Here is a 21,560-nt window from a genome sequence, read left to right as displayed (position 1 = left end):
GTGTCAGTGGAGCGCACGGATCTTGTCATCTGCGATCGGCGATCATCGATTAGCGACCACTCGATTGGCCGCCGACCAGTTTCCCACACGAATGTGCTCATATCTGTCTGAATTTATTAGCTCATGTTGGACTACACAGGTGCACTAGACTACGGCTAGGGTGAAGAGATCGCTGGGACCGGTATCGGGGGGTTAGAAGCGCTCCCGAAGCTCCCGGTGCTCCACTTTGAGGTTGATGGGATTGGTGCCCGGAATGGTCGTATTGCCTCCTTGAATAGTTTGCAAAGTGGTGAGTGGCTTTGGATTAGCTGGTGGCAGCGGCTCCTTGGTATTGCTCACTGCGTCCACCTTGTTGTTCTCCTTCATGATGCTGCTTATGTCAAAACTATCTGATTTCTGGTAGAAAAGGTATGCGGAAAACATCAGGCCAACCAGGGAGAAGGTGATCAGGGACCAACGCAGGACAGAGTTGATTTTGAGGCCCCTGAAAAGAGATATTTTAAGGGAATTAAAGAAGTTCTAGATCTTCAAAAACACAGGGATGCATGATATTTTACACATCGATTTACACTCACAGGAACAGCGTGTACTTGACCAAGTTGGTGTAGGTCTTGTTGAGTTGCACACCCTCCTCCACCCAGAACATGGGCAAAATCAGCTTGGGCAAGTTCTTCATGGGCTCTATGCCCTCCACTGGTTCCATGTCCAGATTGAATTGAAGCCGCTTGGCAGCCTGAAAGGGCGTTCCAGACATCTGAAAATAAAGTAAACTAGAAATATAAAGCAAAATTGAATCAAATTACAAAGTTAATCCCCTACCAGTTCAAAGTCTATGTAGACCGCATGATCTTTCTCATTGGGATTAAGACCATCTACATCGGCGATTAGCTTTGGATCGCCTAGATAAAAATGCGGCATGGAGGCTATCAAGGGACCTCCTACACAAGCTGCCAGATTCATGGTTCCCTTGGGCGGACAAGTGTCCAGATCCTCGGGATCTTCACAGAAACAGTGAAGACTCTCGTCAGCACGTATGTCCCCCAAGTCCAGGGTGTATCTCATGGACGGCATTCCGTGGTAGGACGACTTGTGCTGGTAATATGCTCCCAGGGATCTACAAAGGTCTGGGGTGAAGGCCCACAGGCCATCCTCCTTCTTCAGACCCGGTGCAAAGACTGTCGAGTCAGTGCCCACAAAGGTGTTGCACTCGCCATCGGGCCAAATGGATTGCTCCGGTTCGTCATCGAATTTAACCACTTTTCCCAATTTCTTGTTATTCTTTACACCTCGACATACTGTGAACCTTCCAGCATCCGAGTGATTGGCCTGTAATTTTATAATATTCAATATCTACTTTATTATGTAGTGGTTGATAATCTCACCTGACCCATGAAGGAAAATAGAAAATGCGTTTGGTTCACTTGCTTGGCCTGCTTAACTTCTCCCGTGTAAAAAACTGTGCAAAGAGCCTTTGCCGCAAATTCCTCCGAGGAGCAATCCACGTTGATGCCCCGGAAAAACAGATCCATGAACTTGGCCTTTAGGAAGGCTTTGGCATCCGGAAATACTATGCTTAGTCCTTTGGAGACCAGCTCCATCATGGCAGCCTTCTCCCTTTGAACCGAGATTCCACCGGGCTGAAAAATTAGTACAGAGAACGATTATTATCGCCTCTAATAAATCTTGAAATAAATGCACTTTTGATGTGCGAAACACAAAAGATGCTTCTTCCACCCACACAACCCTCGCAGTCTATTTTTCCACATTTAATGGGTTAATTTTGTGCCTGCTATTTTGGGGCTGGGAATGTGATTTGCATAATTCGCATCAGCAACAATGGGCCACGTGGTCATTAGCTGGCGCCTTAAATGCAATTTCTATTAGTTCTGGCCATGCGCTGACAGAATCTCTAATGTTCTGCCATAAAACAATATGGGATGTGGCTGTGAACTTACAAAAATACTTCGAAATAAGATTTAATCTTTGATAAAAAATATGTTATCTGTAAAGTGAAAAAATAAAGATAGCAAAAACTAAAGATTATTAAAATGTATCCTTATTTTACATAAAATTACAAAAAAAAAACATTAGGAGCATTTTTAAAATTAAATTTTAGAGGGTACAAAATAAAAAAAACTATAATGATATTTATTCTTGAAAACTATTTTGAATAAAGCTCACTAAAAAACATGTTATATTTTCTTACTTGCATTATGGGATGTGGAAGAATTATCTCCTCCTCTCCCGTCAGTGGAAGCGAATCCTTGGCGTTGAATATGAAAGTATTCCGCATGTTGAAGCTGACGGTGTCCTCCACAACATCGTCCTCCAGATCATACTTGTCCTTCCACTCACTCAAAATAAAATAATAGGAGAAAACACAAAAATGAATTAGTTATAATCAGTTAAAAGCTGGATGGCAAAACCCACTCGAATACGTAGGGACCCACTTCCTGCAACCTTGGCTTGGCTCCTTCGGAGACCTCGTCGGGATTGGTAACGTTGAAAACATAGATGTAGAAGTGCAGGGGGAACGGAGTGTTGGACCACAGCTCCCGGACATCCGATCCCGGCTTCAGAGTTACTTGCTATTGGGAGAAGAAACCCATTATATGCAGCCAAGGGATCTTCTAGCGATCCGAACCTTTGATATCATTAACTTGAGAATTTTGGGGAAGATGACCCAGCCATAGATGATGGCGAAGACGAACATGGCTCCCGAGCCCATCAGGACCTTGACCCGAGGTACCTGCATGTCCGGGTTATACGTAGTTGCTTTCCCCCCGAAGAAATCCTATCCAAATCGATCCGATTGCCTCCTTCGAGCTGGAGACCTGAGGCTTTCACTGTCGCGACGCAACTGAATTGTCTCGACTTGGGAGTGCGGATTCCCTCCGATTTGGATGGGGGAACGTGCGAATATTACTCGGTCACTCAGGGCGCTCCGAGGTTGGGGAGGCGGCAGGCCGGATGGCAAAACAATCAGATAACACGGCATTACTTATAAAATCAATAATTGCATGTATCTGAGTATTATAAATTGCCTCTACTCCACGCTCTACGCAGACTCGGCCATAGTCGGGCGCACGAATGCGGTTTAACTGGCTTTTGTTCTGATCGCCAGTTGATCGGGCAGCTAGCAGTCTAAATAATGGCCCATATAGTCCAAAATGAGAATCCAGTTGACCGATCCAGCGGGCTGTTTGGTGCTTAAATGATCCATAAACGATGCAGCCCCTATTGTATCACTGTATCGAAAGCTCCGGCTAGGAATATTTATTCGATATTTGAAATAGATTTTGAAAGTCTTGCTAAACCTATTTAAAATTGGAGTACCATGGAGAAACTAATTTTTATTTCCCCAAATATATATGTTCTTCTGTAAATGGGTACCTGAAAAACTTACACTCACCTACTTAAACGTTACGCACTTGGACTTGGAAAACCTGTTTCTGTATTTATGTAAATGCAATTTCTAAATGATTTTTGCGACACCTGGCCTGTATTCCATTATTAGCCATTGAGGCATTTCCTTGGAAATTTCCTTTCTGTAATTGTGGCAATTTTATTGCCAATATCAAGGGGAACCAATGCAAGTGTTGATGGATAATTAGGGGAAGGCAAAACGGAGTTCCGAAAGTTTCTAATAAGTAGGGGGAAAGGTTCAAAAGTGTGGGACAATATTAAACGGTATCAGTTTTTATACTTATATTTCATAACCTTTTTTAAAGAACCTTCAATCCAACCAACGACTTAGTCAATAGTTTGAACTAGTAGATTAAATCTCTTTAAAGATCCTCTTCTTCTTAAACACATAGTGCAGATTAAATCAATGCTTCAATGCTGTTACTTTAGTATATAAATCCTTAACTTCCATTTTAGTGTCAAAGATATTCTTGCACCTTGAATATTTAAACACTTTTAACAAGAAAAGAAGTTAACATCGGCAAGCCAAAGTTTGTATACCCTTGCGGTTGTAAAAAAATCAATAATTTTATTAAATTGAATTCGAAATTTTTAAAAATATAAAAATTTTATATTCCCAATATTATAAGATAGACAAAAGAAGACTTTTGGGAAAGTTTCAGCCCGATAGCTTTAAAACTGAGAGACTAGTTTGCGTAGAAACGGACGGACAGACGAACGGACAGACGGACATGGCTAGATCGACTCGTCTTGTGACGCTGATCAAGAATATAGATACTTTTTTGGGTCGGAAACGTCTCCTTCACTGCGTTGCAAACTTCAGACTAAAATCATAATACCCTCTGCAAGGGAATAAAAATCCCCAATCCCAACCCTTTTTAATTTCTTGGCAAGATAGATAATTTCAGTTCATATAGAACATTCTTTTCTTGTAAAATGAATATCTTCAACTAAAACCTTGACATTTTGAGGCTATCTAATTTGTTATCATATAGTATTTCTTTTCCTTCTCTGCTGAATGATGATCTTTCAAGCAATTAAACTTCCAAGTTTCCATGGCCCTGTACTTAAGCCACATTTTCTTGGTATCGGAAAGCGATCTTCAAGTAGCCACTAGATCATATTAGCATAGCTAATTCATTCTACGTTGAATGATGATCTACCGTCCTCTTCAACACTGAAGTTTCCAGGGTTGTGTTCCCTAGCTTCATTCTCGCGGCAACGTAAAGCGATCTTCGAGTGGCCAATAGATCATATCGGGCTAGATGCTCTGCCGCCTTGACCGACTCTGCCCGCCGAGAAACTACGCCCTCCAGGCTGCCGATTGTTGACATAAACAGAAATCGAAACTGAAACCGAGTGCAAGACACAATGAATAACAATGGCAGAACGCAAAAAACACAGCCAGAAACAGAGAAAACAACTTAAACAATGGCAAAGCCCAAACACGTGACACCGACGTCGACTCGAGATACGTTTAGTGAGAAGACAGACGGGGCCCCTCCAGAGGTGACACAGAAAAGCGAGTCGAGACGAGAGTGGAAAACGCAAATTGAATTGCGCTTGGCAACAGCAGCCGATCGGAAAAATTCAGATACCCCTGCTGCCCCGGGCTCTTCGCCTTTCTGCTGAGCGATGGAAATTGAAAATGAAATGCCAGCGCAGCCAGCAATTTGATTACGCTCGGGCTTGGGGCATTGAGTAACCGGCGAAAGAGGAAATTCTCAATTTCGATCGCAGCCAATTGTTGCTGCCCCGAATCGTTTAAAGGCGCCTAAATGGGGCTTAGGATTGGAATGCACTCGGTCTTTGGCCTTACTTCGGGGGTTTTGAAACACGAAAGTGTATTAAATAAATTAACATAATATTTTTCCTTAACAAATAGTTACAATCCTTGATAAAAAACAATTTTTGATACCTTTATGTACATTTTTTGGTTGATTGATCTGCTTTTTTTTTTATGTAAGGAAACACCAAGTTTGTTGATTGATGCGCTTATTTTTAACTAGAGCCCATAAATAATACAATTCTTACGTCAGTTTTTATGGCTTGGGCTTTATGGAGTCTCAGAATGCCTAGACAAGCGTACCGCACTTATCTTTATTTGCACAATTATAACCTAAAGCAACTCAATTCAGTTTGTCTTTAGTATGCAACCTCAAATTGCTGGCTCAGAATACTTTGTCATAACCGCTGTCGTAGCTTGATTAATAATGATATTAAACTGTCTAGGGGAATAAAAAATGTAGTTCTCATGGAAAACTGCCTTAATCGTTGGAAACAACTTTAATGGCTAATAATGAAGAATAATTTGATTATGATAGTAAATTGTTTTGACATTTCACAGCATTTTCTGTATTTTGTCTCTTAGTTTTAAAGCTTTATGAAGTAGAAAATATGCTCTCAACTTTAAGTTGTGCTAATAGAACTCCCACACATGTGGCGAGGAACACCACTTCATAACTCCGCTAACATATTCGTAATTGGCGGCACGATGAAAGTGGAAAAGTTTGCCAATTAGCGGGCAGCTGCGAAGTCCCACGATCCTCCGCCCACTCGAAAGCCGCCAGACATTGCAGCGCTAATTTCCTGACAGAGATCAGTGTTTAGAGTTCGAGTTGCTGTCTTCAAAGCGAAATGTCTCCTACCTTGTGGGACTCGCTTTCCAAATGCTTAACCCACTTGGTTCTCATTCCCAGCCACGATTGGAATATCAATTATGCTGGCTGACAGCGGTTAATCGCTCGAAGTCAATGAAAAGCAAGTGACATTTGCACTATCAGCCATCTGAGCGACCGCAGTGAAGTGATTCATTATGGGATCACGTGAGAGTGTCAACGGATCGATTGCATAAAGCACCTCCCAAGAGCAGAGTGGCGATCGTCCAATCACTTGTGGAAGTGCCTTGGGCAGCTGGCAATCCTACATCATTTAACAGCAATTACAGCCCACTCATTGTGTGTTGTTCTGCTTGTATATTCATACATTTGCTTGTGCATCAACCCAATAGCAAGTGCCAAAGTCACCGAGGCAAGTGCATTAGCATATTTATATATTCGCATTGGTATTGCCTATTTGGGGGTACGATGGTGATGATTGATATTTGCGATATGGTATTTAATACGAACTGGGCTTAGGAGGCAGCCAGAGAGATGGATGGAAACTGGGTTCTAAAATATTAGGAATATTAGGAAGGATGCTTAAAAACAGAACCATTTTTTAAAGTTGAATATTTTTAGAGATCTAAAATCTCTGAAAACTAAAATTATATATCCATTATTTTGAGTAAGCGATTCTTATATACGGGGATAAAAGCTCTTAGAAGAACTCACAATGCTAGACACATGCAACATTTCTAAATAAGAACTAAAAAAATTAATACATTTATTATGTAAATAAGAAAAACTACACAAAGTATTATATAAGTTATAAAATGTCCTAAAATTAGTTTACAAAAGTTAGAACCCCTTTTAGTTTACGAAAAAAACATAAGGGGCTTTAAAATGTGTTCGGAAGAGAACGTCCTATAAAATATATCAAATGTTTGATATTGGTTTCCAAGTAACTTTTACATACATTTTCCCATACTTTTCTACGGTATCAAAGAGCTCTTTTAACCCCCGCTGCGCATTCAGTTTATTTAATTACACCTCCCATATCCAAGCAGCTTTGGATGATTTATTGCCGGCTTGTAATCTTTCAACTTGTGCCACTCGCAACTGGGTGACCCCTCCGCGAAACTGCACCCAGTAAAGCCGCATTTTTATTTTATTCGCCACTCGTGCCGTACTTCATATGCCTAAATGACACAGAAAATTGTTTGAATGCCAATTCTGCGTTTGTGCTTTTAATTATTTTGTCGTCGCTGCTCTGACGTTGCTTTGTTGCTTAAAGTTTGCCTGCGAATTTTGCGGTTGCCTTTTCACTGCTGCCTTGCGGTTCCTTCAATTAAACAATAATATCGATTACGTGACGAGGGTTCAGTGCCTAAATACACACAATATGCATTTGCCGTGGCTGTTTGAAAACTAAGTGCAAACCATGCGTTAGAAATTCGAAATGGCAGTGCGAGAAAAATGCGGAGGAGAGTCACGTAATGTGCGTCGGAATTTGAGGGCTTTTTACTGGACTTTCAAAAGCTGGATTTCTGAAAAGTAATACTTTATTCCGATGCACGACTAAGGAAATTCCCCCTTGAAAGCCACAAGTCGCAGCAGCGACGCCAGAGTGTCTGGCAAAGTCGACCGCAGATGCAAAGATACTCGCCAAAAGCGGATAGAGATACATAGATACGAATGCCAGGCGGGTCAATCGCTGACTGTGCCTGATAATTAATAGATGCATATGTGTGAGGCATATAGCCAGGCGATCAGCTGACTGCAATTGAATCAGTTACGCAATTAAATGAAGGGACGAGCTTTGGGGGTCGTTTAATTGCATGCTAGTATCCACTGGATACAGATGCTCGGCTCTAAAGCCAGCCTAACTGGAACCGCTCGCGTTTCTGGATTGAGTCAGAGAAAACAACGTGGCCGGTGGTAATTAATGCGAATTTTCCAGCTAAGCGAAATTCCACCGAATCGAGTATGATTTGTATCCGAGTATCTTTGGCCCAGTACTTGCAATATTTGAACCTTCAAGGGCCACCTTTTGGGTTGAGTCACCACTCGTCACCATGCCGCCCACGTGCGTCATCATCCGTCAGCCGAAGACCGCGAAATAAGCGCTGACATTAGCATATGCACGGATACCAGATACATTTGTATCTAATTGCCATTAATTGCGGTTGGTATCTATTAGATGCGTACGCCATATGCTCGATTACACAACTTGCGGTTTGTCTTTGAAGGGGTTGTTCGTTGGCGAAACGAGGGGGTGGGGGCTTGTTTTGGGTTGGGCCCACTCGGTTTTAGCCACGACCTCTGCCACTTGTTGCTCGAATACGTTTATATTTATTGTGCGCATATATTTAGGTAATCATTTGGGGTTTATGATTGATTTTACGATGCTTGGGCTTGCCAGGCGAAATTACTTTAAAATTGTTAAAGCTTTATATATCGATGTTTTCTCTGAAAACTTCATCCATCAAATGCATATGATATCTAAACACACAACTATGATACAAATAAAAATAAGTCTACGAAATATTATGAAACCTATTTTTATGAAGTCTCCAAATGTATAACATTTTCTGGAATATATTTATAACCTCTTTAATTTATTTTGTGTATTCCAACCCCAAGTAATGGTGTTCCCTAGTCCCATTTCGCATTTCGTCTGTTTATTCCACATTTGAGTATATGTTTGGTTGATTTCGGCTGCTTTCTGCCAGTCCATCAGCGGCCATATGTTGAACACTGCTCCTCAGGCAGCCTCTTTTGTTTTTCCGCTTGTCGAATTTCTTATTTCGCTTTTGACTTTTGTTTTTCCTCGACAAACACGCCGATGACGAAGCGTAAATAATGAAATTAGCTGCTGTTTTGCTCGACTTTTCTCTGGTGGGGAGAATCGCGCGACCTTCACCTCTTGAGGAATGTTTGTTGACTTCTGAGGGTCTGAAAAAGCACACGTAACTAATTGAAGTAGGTTAGAAGAAGTCAAACAGCTCATATCAACACAAAGGGAATGGTTGAAGGCCCGGAAAGATATAGATCTCTCTGATCAGCCGATTCACATCCAACACTCTCCTTTCAGATTCCCAAAGAAGGCGGCATATCAATGTCGTACAAAAGAAAATACTTTGCATAGCGCATAGTGATAACCCATCGAGATATATATAGAGAGCCGGAGGAGGATACCATCCCGAGCAACAATCCAAAGATTAAACCCTAAAGTAACCAAATGGCCACGAACTGCGACTTCATTGAGGAGCAAGTGAAGCAGCAGCCGTTGGCCAATGTACCAGTCATGGGCCTTCAGGAGGACAAAAGCCAGGAGGCTACCAAGCCGGAGCAGCCGGAGAAGCAGCAGCCACCTGCCAATCTCTACCAGCAGTTCGCTGGCGAGGACAGTTTCGAGTGCGCCTTCGAGTCCACTATGGATGACCTGGAGCAGGGCGTCCTGGATGGCTACGAAACGGACTCGGAGACGAGTGCCAATGAGCAGATCACGGACTCGGCCTCCTCGGGCAGCCTGGGCCCAGTGGCCCAGCAGCAGCAGCGGGAGGAGCGGCTGAGAGGCCTGCCGGGTGCACTACATGGCCAGCACATCGACTCCGAGATGCTCAGCTGCCTGCCGCGATCGAATTCCTTCGACTTCCACAGCAGCAGTGGCAGCAGCAGCGACGATGAGGATGACCCGGATGACGACGATGACGAAGTGCATCCCAGCTTGGGCCTCAGCCTCAGCGGCAAGTTTGCCAAGGTGGATCTCTACTCGGGCCACCAGAGGCCTGGTTATCTCCTGCCTCCCTACATCGAGCGTCGCCGCTTGTCGCAGTGCAAGGAGGAGGACGACGAGGATGAGGGCGACAGAAGCCAGCTGGGCGGGGGATCCACCTCCGGAGAGGCCACCAAGTCCGAGCGAGCCTCCAAGGCGCCGCCGAGGCCACCCACGCCGCAGGACGAGGCCTCCAAGGAGAAGTTCAAGGACCTGGAGCGGCTGAGGCAGCAGTTTATGCACAAAATCGATAGGATAAACACGGGGAACATAGAGGAGAGCGAGGCGCCACCGCCACCGCCTCCTCCGCCGCCGCCCATTCCAGCCACGATTCTACCAAAGGCCCTGAAGGCCTTGCTGCACACCCAGGAGCCAGCGACGCCTTCGCCACCAGTGACTCCAACCAGTCCTGCCCCCACCAGTCTGATTGTGGCCAAGGAGAGTCCGGTGGCTCCAGCTGCTCAGGAGCCCGTATCCCCGCTTCCTTTGCCCTCCGAACCCCCGCTCATCATCAAGGGCAAGTTCAAGGTGACCCTGGCCCAGGAGACACCCGAACTGCGCGTGGAGGCCCAGAAGCTGGGCAACCTTAAGGCCAGCTCCAACGCCCACACCATCAGCTTCCCCTCCAGCTTCGGGGGCTACTCCTCGGTGCAGGGACTGTTCTCCCAGCGCTACGGCTCCAACCGGTTCCCCGCCGCCGCTCCCCACCTGTCCAAGCAGTTCTTCGAGCCATCGCTGGTGGAGATTAGGACGAGCAACGTGGCCCTGAACACGACTGGACTGGCCAACAGCAATCACCAAAGCCTCACTTGTGATACAAATAGTTTAGCCAACAAGCCGCGAACGCCCAGCGAACGGGAGCTGGACGAGATCTGGATACGGCGGCAGGAGGGGGGCACGGGTGGAGCTACCTCGGCGGCTCCTCCTCCGCCCTTCCTGCAGCAGCAGCAGCAGAGACCCGTCTCCCTGGGCGGGGCGTCCACCATGCCCCGTCTGCTGCGCAGCGAGAGTGGCGCCTCCACCACGAGTCCCTCCCGCCAGCTGACCAACTCGGGATCCGTCTCGGTGTCCGTGTCGGATGATGTAAGTGAAAGGGTTGAGGTAAACGGGTTTGCATAGATCAATCCTGAAAGGTTTTAATTCATCACTTAATATGATCTGTGGTTCTAAGGGATTATATTGGTAATGTGGTGATGGCAATCGTTACTCTGTGAAAGGAAGACTTCCAACTCTAACATACAAAAATTCAGTCTGTGTGGGAAAGCTCTCAAGAGCCCGAAGCAAATAAGATCAAAATCGGGGCTAAGCAGGGCTTGTGTGATCTTTATATTCGCAGTTCCGACTGACGTCATTTGAGATATGTGCACTTTCCATTATGAAATCATTTAACGCGTACAAATTGGATAGCGAGAGATAGGATGCGCGAAGCAGGGAAGGGCGCTGAGTCAATGGATGACATAAGAACAGGTCCAAAAACCAATACTGAAATGTATTTTTAACTCGTAAACCCGGGAGATGTTTCTTTTAACGTTAGTATACCCACAGACCCACTTCCTTTTATGAATCCATCGCACAGTTCCTGGTTTTGCGATGCTCTCATTACCTCTTGAGGGAAATGCCCCGTTTTCCATTGAAAACCCCTTTGGATCTACGCCACTTGACCTGCACTTTTGTTTACGGCTTCTTTATTCAAAATTAATAATCCCATAAAGCTGTCTATTTATAGTTCGAAATAGAAGAGGTGCCGAGGCATACGAAATATTTCACCTATGTCTTGCGCTGGCTCCGCGGCCTTTCGGGTTTGTTTGTCCGACCGAAAGGTAAACACGGCGAAAAATCAGCTTTTCGGGGCTTGTTTTTATCGTGCCTCGCATGCAGGCTATATATAGTATGTAGTGTAGTTTGGCTGGGATTGTGCTGTGGGGTGTATTCCCTGTATCTGTATCTCGCCCGCGAGCTGGGCGGGCGGCAGCTCCCCGCTTATCATGACACAATTCGTCAGCAGTCCCGGCTGGAACTCGGCGCTTCTTATTTGCTTTGACGGAACGCGGACATATCGCGTTCGTATAAGTACGGGTATAAAATTTCCATATACCTATAGGCAGATACTTACCTGGTCTTGGCAAACAATGACGTAAGATCTCGCCGGGTCGCCACTCCCAGAACTTTAAAGGGAAGTCTTCCCGAACCCGGCCATCCAAAGTACTAGTTAGACTGTGTCAAACAGCTGATGTTGAAATTCCTGCCCCATCTAGATGTTGGTTTTTGTTTTGGGCTTCATTTACTGAGTGTTAACCCACTTCGGCCCCTGTGCCAGTTTAAGACCGCTTTGTTGTTAGCGCATCGCAGTCGTCTGCGACCCTCGGGGCACGTGACTCGGCACTCTGGCAAAAATAAAATAACACTTTTCGGCTTCGATCTCTTTGTAGTTTTCGCTAAAAATAATCCAAACACAGGTGTGCTCGTCTGCGTCAAAGGGTTAAGTTCCAGGTGAAGATCTGTAAAAAGTGATTGTGAAAGCGGTTAACAAACAAGGGAAATTGGCGGTCAACATTCCTGGGTTAAGTGTTGTCATTGTTATAAAGTAAATAATTATATTTGCTTTTTGAACGGATCACAGTATTAGTTAATCATTTTTGGAGTAAAAGAATTTTGTTGTATAGCGAGCTGGGTTTTTTCCCTTATGGATAATAAGGTTTTCAAACAATCTTTAAAACAGCAAATTCCGAGACAATAACAAATACAATTTAAGTTACATCTTTCCAATTTTATAAATAGCATATTTGTACGGTAAAAAACAAATAATCAGGTTAATTATAGTCTTTAGAGATCTTAATTACACTGTAGAATTGGAAGATCATCAGTCATAATTAGCTTCCCATTAGTATTCCTCCTTCTCGAATGGGTTTTCAAAGGGGATCCCCTAAATGTGACTTACTTTACCTTCTTGTTCTCAACATGTTTCCAAAATAGATTTCTTAGCTTGTCGTTTAGCTAAGGGGGAATTCTTGGCAGGGCTGAACTATTGCTCCCCTGACAACTGTTGTCCTGGCCCACACTCGGCTGCAATTTTGCGTAATCATAAATTAATTGATTGAGTTCGATTGGAGGCGCCGCGGGATTGGCAGCAACAGGCTGTACATGGGGATAGGTCTTCCCCGGGCTCCCGGCTTGGCCCAATTAAAAGGACGCATCGGGTGACGCCTGCTCCTCATCCCCATCCTCCTCCGGCGCCCGTCTCTCCGGGTTACGCCACCGTACTGCCCACCGAGCCTGTGTATTGTGGCGAATAAATTGTATTTGTAGACAATTCGGCAATAATTGCAGCTGCTGGGAGAAGCAAGTGTGGGCGGCGAAAGGATACGGGGAATAATGGATACGGCGGTCGGTTCGGTCTTCCCTGTCTATCAGCCCTGGCTCAGTGTCAGTTTGCCTTGGCCAGCGGCGCCCGAAACATGCAAAGTACTCTCGAAATCAGAAACGAAAGCCCACTAGATGCCAACTCGAATCCGAGTCACAGTCCCATCCAGCCAACCCATCCATCTCAGCCGCAAACTAACTCCCAAAAACGTCATGTTCGCTTCCAGGAGCAGGATGGCAGCCTCGGAGGAGCCGGACGAACGCCAGGCTCCCGGCCTTCCAGCGCCCCCGCAGAGCCAAACGCCAAGGCGGCCAAGAAGGCCTACAAGAAGATGGAGAAGGAGCAGCGGTGAGTATTGAAAAAAATTATTTTATTAATCTATGAGATTGGAGTAAGGAGTAAAACTACAAGGTTAAACTGTGGGGAAATTTAAAGGCAGTTTTCTTATTCGCATGCTTAATTTAATGTTAGTAGTTTTAAAAACGCATTTTGCACTAGAAGTAGGTTTAGATTATAAATTTTCCAGTGTCGTCCGAGTGTTAAACTAAAACTATAATTTTAACACTGAATTTTCCTAGTTTTCTAGGCTTCAAACCTACTTCTTTTTCAACCCTATGTTAAACTAAAATCAGATTTTAAACCCAGAAACCATATGGAAATTATGAGCTTTACTTCTTTAAGTTTACCATGCGGACGATAAGCTATTCCAAAGACTCTTTTTCATCTAACTACAAACTTAACTTTTAAAACTAAAAAACAACGAGTTCTTTTATTTTAATCATACAAAAATATTTGGTTGTCAATTTAAGCTTTATATATATGTATATATATTATAAACATCATCAGTCAGCCATTCAGTATTTTATATGCATTTTTTTATTAATACTTATCAAATTTTCCTAACGCAAAATGTGAAATTTATTAAAACAAATTAGGACTAAGCAGTATTAAATAATACAATGCTGACTGTTTTTTACACGAATGAAAATAAACAAATAAAAAGTTATAAGTGCTCTTAATTACATTATTGTCAGTAAAAAATTTAACTTCCAAACAAATCGATTAAAAAAAATTAATATCGCTTGGAGTGGAATATTAAATACAAAACGAATTAATCTTGGCTATTTTTGTTTATGTTAATTTCTCAAAATTCTAATTATCATAAAGTCACAAAGAAACCCTCACCAGAATGTCTCTTTTTCCCTAAAGCAAATTGTTGGTGGTAAACTGGGACTAGTTACACTCTTCGTTTCACAGCCACTCCATCCAGTTTAGTTTTTAGTTCAATGTCACTTGCCTGGAAAATGCTAATTGAATTCCCAAATTTTGCAGTCGCCAGGAGAAGGAGCAGTCGCGGCGGGAAAAGGAGGCCCGCAAGCTGGAGCGCGAAACGGCGCGACGGATCGAGCGGGAGGCGGCCAAGCTGGAGAAGATCAACCGGCACAGCGAGAAGATCTCACGCAGCACGGAGCGGATGGCCATGGCGGGCGTGTCGTCGCGGTCCGGCTCGCTGGAGCGGAGGCGCAGTGGCGAGGACTCCCCCGTGCTCAACCAGTCCACAGTGCACGGCATAGCCTCGCCCAACCGCAGGCCCACGATCTTCGATGTGTTCCGACCCAGGGCGAAATCCGATGCCAAGCGGCAGAAGGAGAAGCACCTGGTGGACCCCTCCTCCGCGGACAGCAGCGCCACCAGCAGCACGTACTCCGTTTCGGGGGGCACGGCTCCGGCCTCGAGCTCCGGAGGAGCAGCAGCTGCTGGAGCAGCGGGCGGCGCAGGCGGAGCGGGAGGAGCAGCCGGAGGCCTTATGAACTCCATGAAGGTGGCCATGCAGAACTTCAGCCATCGTCAGCACCCCGCCGTGACGATAACGAGCGCCGACGGAACGCAGTCCACCGCGAAGAGCAAGTACAAAGACGGCAGTGCCCATCCGCACCAAGGCAGCGACGCGCAGGTGAGCCTCCTGGCACCGGGACACCTGGCTTACCCTACTAATCTATGTTTGTTTGTTTTTCTCGCGCAGTATTACCACACGGTGACGGCAGTGCGTCCGAACTCTTCCCAGCGGTCGCCGATGACCAAGGTCATGGACCTGTTCCGGCACCGATCCAGTTCAGTCGTCAGCGAAGCCGACAAACGCAAGGCGGTGAGTTTTAAACTACTAAGGAGTAGATATAGTAATTTACCTTTTAAGTTAGAGCAGTATATTTTAGAAAGCTAGAATCTATTGTTATTACTACGAAATAGTGTCAATTTTGTATTCTCCTTGAATTTCGGTGGTTCATCTGCGTTTCAATATGCCATTAAGAACTAAGATTTAACTATTGTAAAACCATTTTTCTTTCCATAATTAAATGATTTCCTTTTTTTGCGTTTTTCACAAAGAAATGCTTAACCGCCAAATATTTAAATTCGAATTCCATTAAATCATCGATAGAGATAAATTATCGGATAAGAGCCTAAACAAAGTCCATCAGCGCCACCTGTCGGCCTCTAGCAGAACCACCCACATGGTTTGCGTGTTCGCTAGTGTTTTCCCGCTCAATATAGTGTCTCCGCTTTTTGTATTGAATTTTGAATTTCAAGAGTTGCCAGAAGTCTCAACTTTGGGTAGAGGAAGAATAGGAAAATAAGAAGTAAAAGGCGCCTTTATTCAAAAGTTCAAATTAAATTACAAATTTTGAAATGGAAAATCCAGCTAATAAAACCTTTTATAAGTTGTGCGAAATTAGCTCTAGTTATCAGCAAATTTACAAACCAAACTTATCTTTCCTAATAATAATTATATAATATAAAAGCATTATAATGCACTTCTTACTCTTCAATCAATGGATAACTTAATATCTACCTATGAAAATAGCAAACTAAAGATTTAGGGTTACTTAGTTCATAAAGAAGACCAATCATGTCCCATTATATTGTTAACTGGGCGAGATTAACCGATTTCCGGAGAGTCACTCCCAAATGCCATGTTGTCTCGAAAGTTCACTCGAGGGCCTTATCGGCGGCAAGGAGGCGTCATTAATAATCACCCAGTCTATAAATAATTATGCGCCATTATTGATTTCGATGCGATAGGCCTCTATCGATTTGATTGATAAGCTGCGCTTTTGCGGGATATTTGTCGCTTATCAAAAAGGGAAGAAAGAGCTAAACGCGTGCGGCGAGCTTTCAAGAAGTGTATAATTGATTATACAAATATTGATCACTCGGAAAAATAGTTTTATTAGCTTGAGAAATATTTGCTTGTGCTAGTGGAAATGTATATTTACCTTTTTCAAAACAAAAAATTTATTTACGATTGATTGGTGCAATCTATGCATAAGGACATGCATTTCTTGCCTAAATGTTTTAGAAGAACTTTCTTGATTTGTGGAAATCAATCGAGAAAAATATTTACTTACCTTAAGAAATAATTTATTTTATATTCGGCATCAACAGTTAACAATTAAAAAATAATATTTTTAATCCTAGAAATATTTTATTTTATGTTTGAATGATACTCCGAAAAATCAGTTGTTTGCCTGAGAAAGTACTAAGAGGTGTTATTAAAACGTTTGAAACTTTAAAGAAAAATCGAAACTATTTTAAATGCACATTTCTCCAAGTGTATTCAAGAGGTCAAGTCCTTGAGAACGAAAGCTTTGCCAACAGGTGATCGACGAACAGCTGCTCTGCGCTTTCCGTCATCTTTCTTCGATTCCCTCTCATTTCTCTGTGGGTTTTGGACTTTCGCGGAAAAGTCGCGCACACACGAATATTACGTATACGCCAGCGTCGCCGTTTTGCCGCTCGGCCTTTTCAACATTTTTGTTTCGCCGCCGATCGAGCGAATGTGTTGTTATGTTCACTTGCATTTCCAATTGAACTGGCCGAGCGGCCCCTTGTGCGCGTGTCTGTCGCCTCCAGATCCTTCGGTCTCCTCTGCTCCGGCTTAAAAGCGGAATCCGAGCGAATACATTCCATCAAGCCAGAAGTTTACCAATCGCGCGTGTTGACTTCGAAAAGTTCTGTTTATTTATTGTTTTCTCTGGCAAGAAAGCGATTTCGGCTGCTGAGATGAAATAAAATGTGTGTCTGGAGTGCTATTTTAAATAATTTATTGCGAAAGCCTCTGCGAAGTGCCAGTAAATGAGAAATAAACCTAAACTGCAAACGGGACAACCAGTTAATGACTTTCCGAATAATTAAAAATCCAAAGTGCGGTGGCTGTGAGCGAAAAGCCCTCAAATATGGTTATATTTTGAGACTTATATTTAGAAAAGAGCAGCCACTGAGCCACTAAACAGCATTATAATTATATGTCGCCGCGAAAAATCGGACAAATTCATGCCGTTTTATTTCTGCTGCCACTTAAGCTCTAATGTGCCGCAGCAATTAATTTAATTTAAGCCACCGTGGGCTTCCTCTTTTTGGCGGACAATTTGTTTTTAATTTTCAAGTTCATTGCCGAAACTCACGCGGCACGCTCATACTTTTTGCATAATACTTATCCTCAGTTCTATAGTTTGATTAAAAGCATGGAAATTGGCATATGCAAGGGGACGAAAATTCCAACAAAATAAATGGCCAACATGTGATGGGTGTTTGTGGCCGTTCCGTGGATATTGTTCTATTATCGCATTCGTGAAATTCGCTAAATAATAGCTGATGGCTGTGGTTTCAATTCTTAGTTGCTAATTTGTTAGGTGTCCAAATGTTGGAGGTTGAAAGGGGTTCTCTTCTGGCCGGGCCCAAAAAGTAGTTATCTCTTTTGTACAACCAATCAGCAGAGTTCCCTGCACGGACTTAATTATTCCATTAGAGATTGTGAAGTACGTCCCAATAGTGGGACACCCTCCTCTGGGGACCCGCAGCTGTTGCTCATAGCAGGGGACTTTCCACGCACTGACATTGTTTTCGGGTAATTTGTTGGTCATTACTGTTGACGGACGGTTGAATAGTTTATGGCCAGCCATCGGGTGATATCACTTTCTGGCCCTTTTCCTGCGATTACTTAACGGGGCGATAGGTACTATTTGCAAATGGAAACGAGGCTGAACAAAAACTTATCAGTTCAGCCATAAAATCAACAAGAAGGAAGGAAGGAAGATTCGCTGGGCAGGCGAGAAATTAATTTAGAATATACTGCGGAGGGCAGACGCGCAGATAAGATAAACGCAAGTTGGGGCGTTTAAATTAAGCAGAGTTTTAATAGATAGCTGGAACCGAATATCTATACTGTTGAAAGAGTGAAAACAAAATCGGAAAGCTCTGGCCTTGTCAGTGAGATCGAAATCAGCCTTCCCTATAAGGCATATGCCCACTTAGGATCTTACGAGGAAGTGAAAAGAAAGTGAATTATTTAAGCAGGCATTTTTGTGGTTCTGCGCCCGCCCATCTAACGATTTCTATTTCTGTATGTGGCTTTTGTTCTCCGCGCTGCTTTGGGGCTTGCTCGTTAATCAATCATTTGTCAAGAGTGAAAACTTTCCTCTGTTCTCACCATGTACCAGCATTTCGCTCTTATTATTTGTGCATTTATTTTGATTTTTATCTCACTCGCCTAGAGGTCAACCACATGACGGGCGGCGCAGCTTTTTTGTTCATGGGGAAGTTTGTTTATGGCGGGGGAAGCCCGATTGGGTTTGTTTATTTGTAAAATATAAATTATTTTTAGAGACTTATAGAGCTCAGAACCGCCTTTGATTGGCTTCGCAATTTCGCTTTGGCTTCCAAAAAGGTTTTTGGATAGTTACATGAGATTAAGTTTAGGCATTTCCAAATATAACCTTTAGAAAATAACAAAATATTTTGAATTTAAAGATTGTGCGTTCTGTGTTAACAGCTTTACTTGGACAATAAAATTATTTACATTTTTTGTTTACTTTGATTGTTGAACATTTTTGTATGTTAAAAACAAACAATGTTTGGGGCTGCCTTTAAAAAAGAAGATATGTGAAAAACCCAACCACTTCATTAAAAAGCGCCATGGAGTGGAAAAGGACTGATTTCTTAACAATGTAATTCCAAAAAGTTTTCTGATATATCTTAAAAAAGTGTTGATTTGGCAGCACTGTTTCTGTCACATAGATCATATTCCAGAGCCTTAGGTTCTTATTAGCAAACTCGTTTGAGGATTATTCCATAAATATAACACTCACCGGCCTATAGTTACTGAAATGTTGGAGTATGCTAATTGTTATTTCATCTCCCGAAAGGCTCTCCCAAATTCGAATCGCTTTCCTCTCGTTTTGCGTGGTTGGTCACATGCCAACTGCAAATTAACATGCCTCTGTTAGCGCAATGTTAATTGGGGCCTTCAAACTCGGGGTTCTTGAAAAGTTTCTGGACCTGGCAGCCTTCCAACCGCATTTGGATCGCCAAATGGAGCCAAAACTAAATTGATTTATAACCAAGTGTTTGAAGGTTGGTCCAAACCCTTTCGGGCACTCTGGCTTCCTTTTGTCTGGGCCTTTGTTTGCCTTTGCTCGAGCAGCTAATTAACGTTAATGACTTTTACATTCTTGTTTGCCTTCGGCTGTCTGGTCTCGGAGTCTGTTTCGCTGGCCCACTATTTATTTATTAAATTTTCCGCGCATTTCTCCAACAAATATTGACGACAGCGCCCAGGGAAACTATTGGAATGAAAGCAAACTAAGTGTGTTTTTCAAATGGCCCAAGTCGCACTGCGTCTAATTATACTTTTACTATTTACGTCTATAATATTCGCTGCCCGTTCGCCGTGCTAAAAACAAAGTTACACCGCAAAAGGTAAACAAAACAATCAAAATGAGATAGGAGCGCAAAGCTCAGCCTGACAACATTAAGTATACGTCCCGTGGTGCGAAGAAATCGCAGGTTGGTTGGAAAATTATCAATTCCCCGGGACTTCGGCAGGTGTTAAGTCTGCGAATTAATTGAGATTGGTTCGAGATTAATACTCGAGGGGGCTTTGTTGTTTACCTGCTGTGGGAATGAGAGTAGATATATTCTCCGGTATCTAATGAATATCTTGTCAAAATGCGGTTTTGGCCGGCAACCATGCTGAGTGTGGAAATTTTGGTATGTTTGGCACACTTTGAACTAAGTTTGTATTGAATGTGGGTGAAAAAATATCTAATTATAAAGGTTCCTCTGAATTTGTAGCAAAGTTGATCCCATTTCCCATATACTTTTTCTTTTGCCCTTGTCCCATTGCCACAATTAATTCGTTTCCGTGTCGAAAAACTCTTTTTCTGTATTCCTGCCCAGTTTTAATTGGTTTTCATTGCATAGAGTCGCCTTCTTCTGGCCGCGTGTCTCCTGCCCCTACTTTGTATTGCTTATTTGTTGTGTGCACCTTTCAATCAAAGTTTTTGTCAATTTCAATTGGACGACCCACGACAGCAGGCAATCAAGCCAGAAAAACACGCCTCTCAAATCCACTGAACTCTATGGCTGCGTTCAATCAACTCTAATGCGTCATCCATTGCTTCTCCTTAGCAAAGATCGCGCTTTGTGCTTATTTTGTCAATTAAAAGAGTTCGGGGTCAAGGATTAATTTGTGGGTGATGGCGAAAGAGGTGATAAGGGGCGGACCGCCGGCGAAAATTATAGGCGCTCCATGATGTTCTGCGACACTGTCATTATTTCATTTATTTTCCCATTTCCGCGAAGACGGAAAATCAGCGAAATTCTTGCCGGGTAATTAAAAAATATACATCAACTTAAGAGAAAGTCTCCCGCTGCAAAAACACGAAAATTTACATAATTTATGGCTGGCATTTAAAAATACTTAGCACTTTTTTTACGAGAAAATAACAAGAAAAGAAAAGCAGGCACAACGCCACCTGGCGTTCGGTGGCCAAAACAGAATTGAACACTGCTTGCTTTACTGCAGAAATAGCGGGTAAACTGCTTTAAAGTTAGGAAAAATAGCTCTGGACTGCTTTAAAACCGCTACTTAAACCCACTGTTTTGAAAATGATAAAACCACAACAAAACTGAAAAAATTAAGAAACAAAGAAGTGGTAATCTAAAATGTTTTGTTCCGAGGCAGGTATATGTTGATTTAATCAATGAGTTAAACATTGCCAAAAGAAGAAGAAAATTAACTATGAAGTGATAATTATACCAAAACACCCAAAAACATACACAATAAAACTGTGACAAAATGTCGGCGGTGAAGCGTTGGATCTACCGGCACACTCACTCGAGTAGTTCTGCCACGCCCACCTCGCCCGGCCCTCCGCCCGTCTCGCCCACAAACAAAACTCGTCGGGGGCGCAGCCACTCCCTCGATGTGCAATCCCTGCCAGGAATTCGCGCCATGATGGTCAATAATGTGAGAATAAGAGTTGATTAAATAATTCTAGCTATAAACTATAATAGTTATAAACAATACAATAATAATAAAATATCATTCACTTAGGAC

At 43.2% G+C, this 21,560-nt stretch overlaps 2 protein-coding genes across 6 annotated transcripts in view; one reads left to right on the top strand and one right to left on the bottom strand.

The window, feature by feature from the left end:
* Positions 1-21,560, top strand: part of LOC108027153 (5'-AMP-activated protein kinase subunit gamma-1) — a 68,442-nt gene that overhangs the window by 17,894 nt on the left and 28,988 nt on the right. For 3 of the 5 annotated variants that reach the window (XM_017098374.3, XM_050888793.1, XM_044094776.2), the window contains exons 3-6: positions 9,121-10,887; positions 13,392-13,513; positions 14,498-15,119; positions 15,189-15,311. In XM_017098374.3, the coding sequence (XP_016953863.1) occupies positions 9,268-10,887; positions 13,392-13,513; positions 14,498-15,119; positions 15,189-15,311 (2,487 nt within the window). In that variant the 5' untranslated portion in view covers positions 9,121-9,267. Of the gene's footprint in view, positions 1-9,120; positions 10,888-13,391; positions 13,514-14,497; positions 15,120-15,188; positions 15,312-21,198; positions 21,471-21,560 lie in introns of those variants that run through there. The other 2 variants (XM_017098377.3, XM_017098381.3) reach the window with 2 other exon arrangements.
* Positions 95-2,869, bottom strand: LOC108027155 (sensory neuron membrane protein 1). The gene is made up of 7 exons (XM_017098384.3): positions 2,645-2,869; positions 2,431-2,588; positions 2,207-2,354; positions 1,383-1,637; positions 820-1,326; positions 576-754; positions 95-484 (listed from the first exon to the last, which is right to left on the bottom strand). The coding sequence occupies exons 1-7, from the start codon at positions 2,753-2,755 to the stop codon at positions 193-195; spliced, it is 1,650 nt and encodes a 549-aa protein (XP_016953873.1). The 5' UTR covers positions 2,756-2,869; the 3' UTR covers positions 95-192.

This window comes from Drosophila biarmipes, chromosome 3R (genome assembly GCF_025231255.1).
Source record: "Drosophila biarmipes strain raj3 chromosome 3R, RU_DBia_V1.1, whole genome shotgun sequence".
Lineage (NCBI taxonomy): Eukaryota > Metazoa > Arthropoda > Insecta > Diptera > Drosophilidae > Drosophila > Drosophila biarmipes.
Note: the sequence above shows the minus strand (reverse complement) of the source record. Positions and strands in the feature narration are given on the sequence as shown.

Excerpts from the sequence above, each read along its gene's own strand:
- LOC108027155 (XM_017098384.3), bottom strand. The coding sequence starts at position 2,755 with ATGCAGGTACCTCGGGTCAAGGTCCTGATGGGCTCGGGAGCCATGTTC. Across the intron at positions 2,355-2,430 it reads GTGGGTCCCTACGTATTCGA|TGAGTGGAAGGACAAGTATG; the intron begins GTGGGTTTTGCC and ends TTTTATTTTGAG. Across the intron at positions 1,638-2,206 it reads TTCCACATCCCATAATGCAA|CCCGGTGGAATCTCGGTTCA; the intron begins GTAAGAAAATAT and ends CTAATTTTTCAG.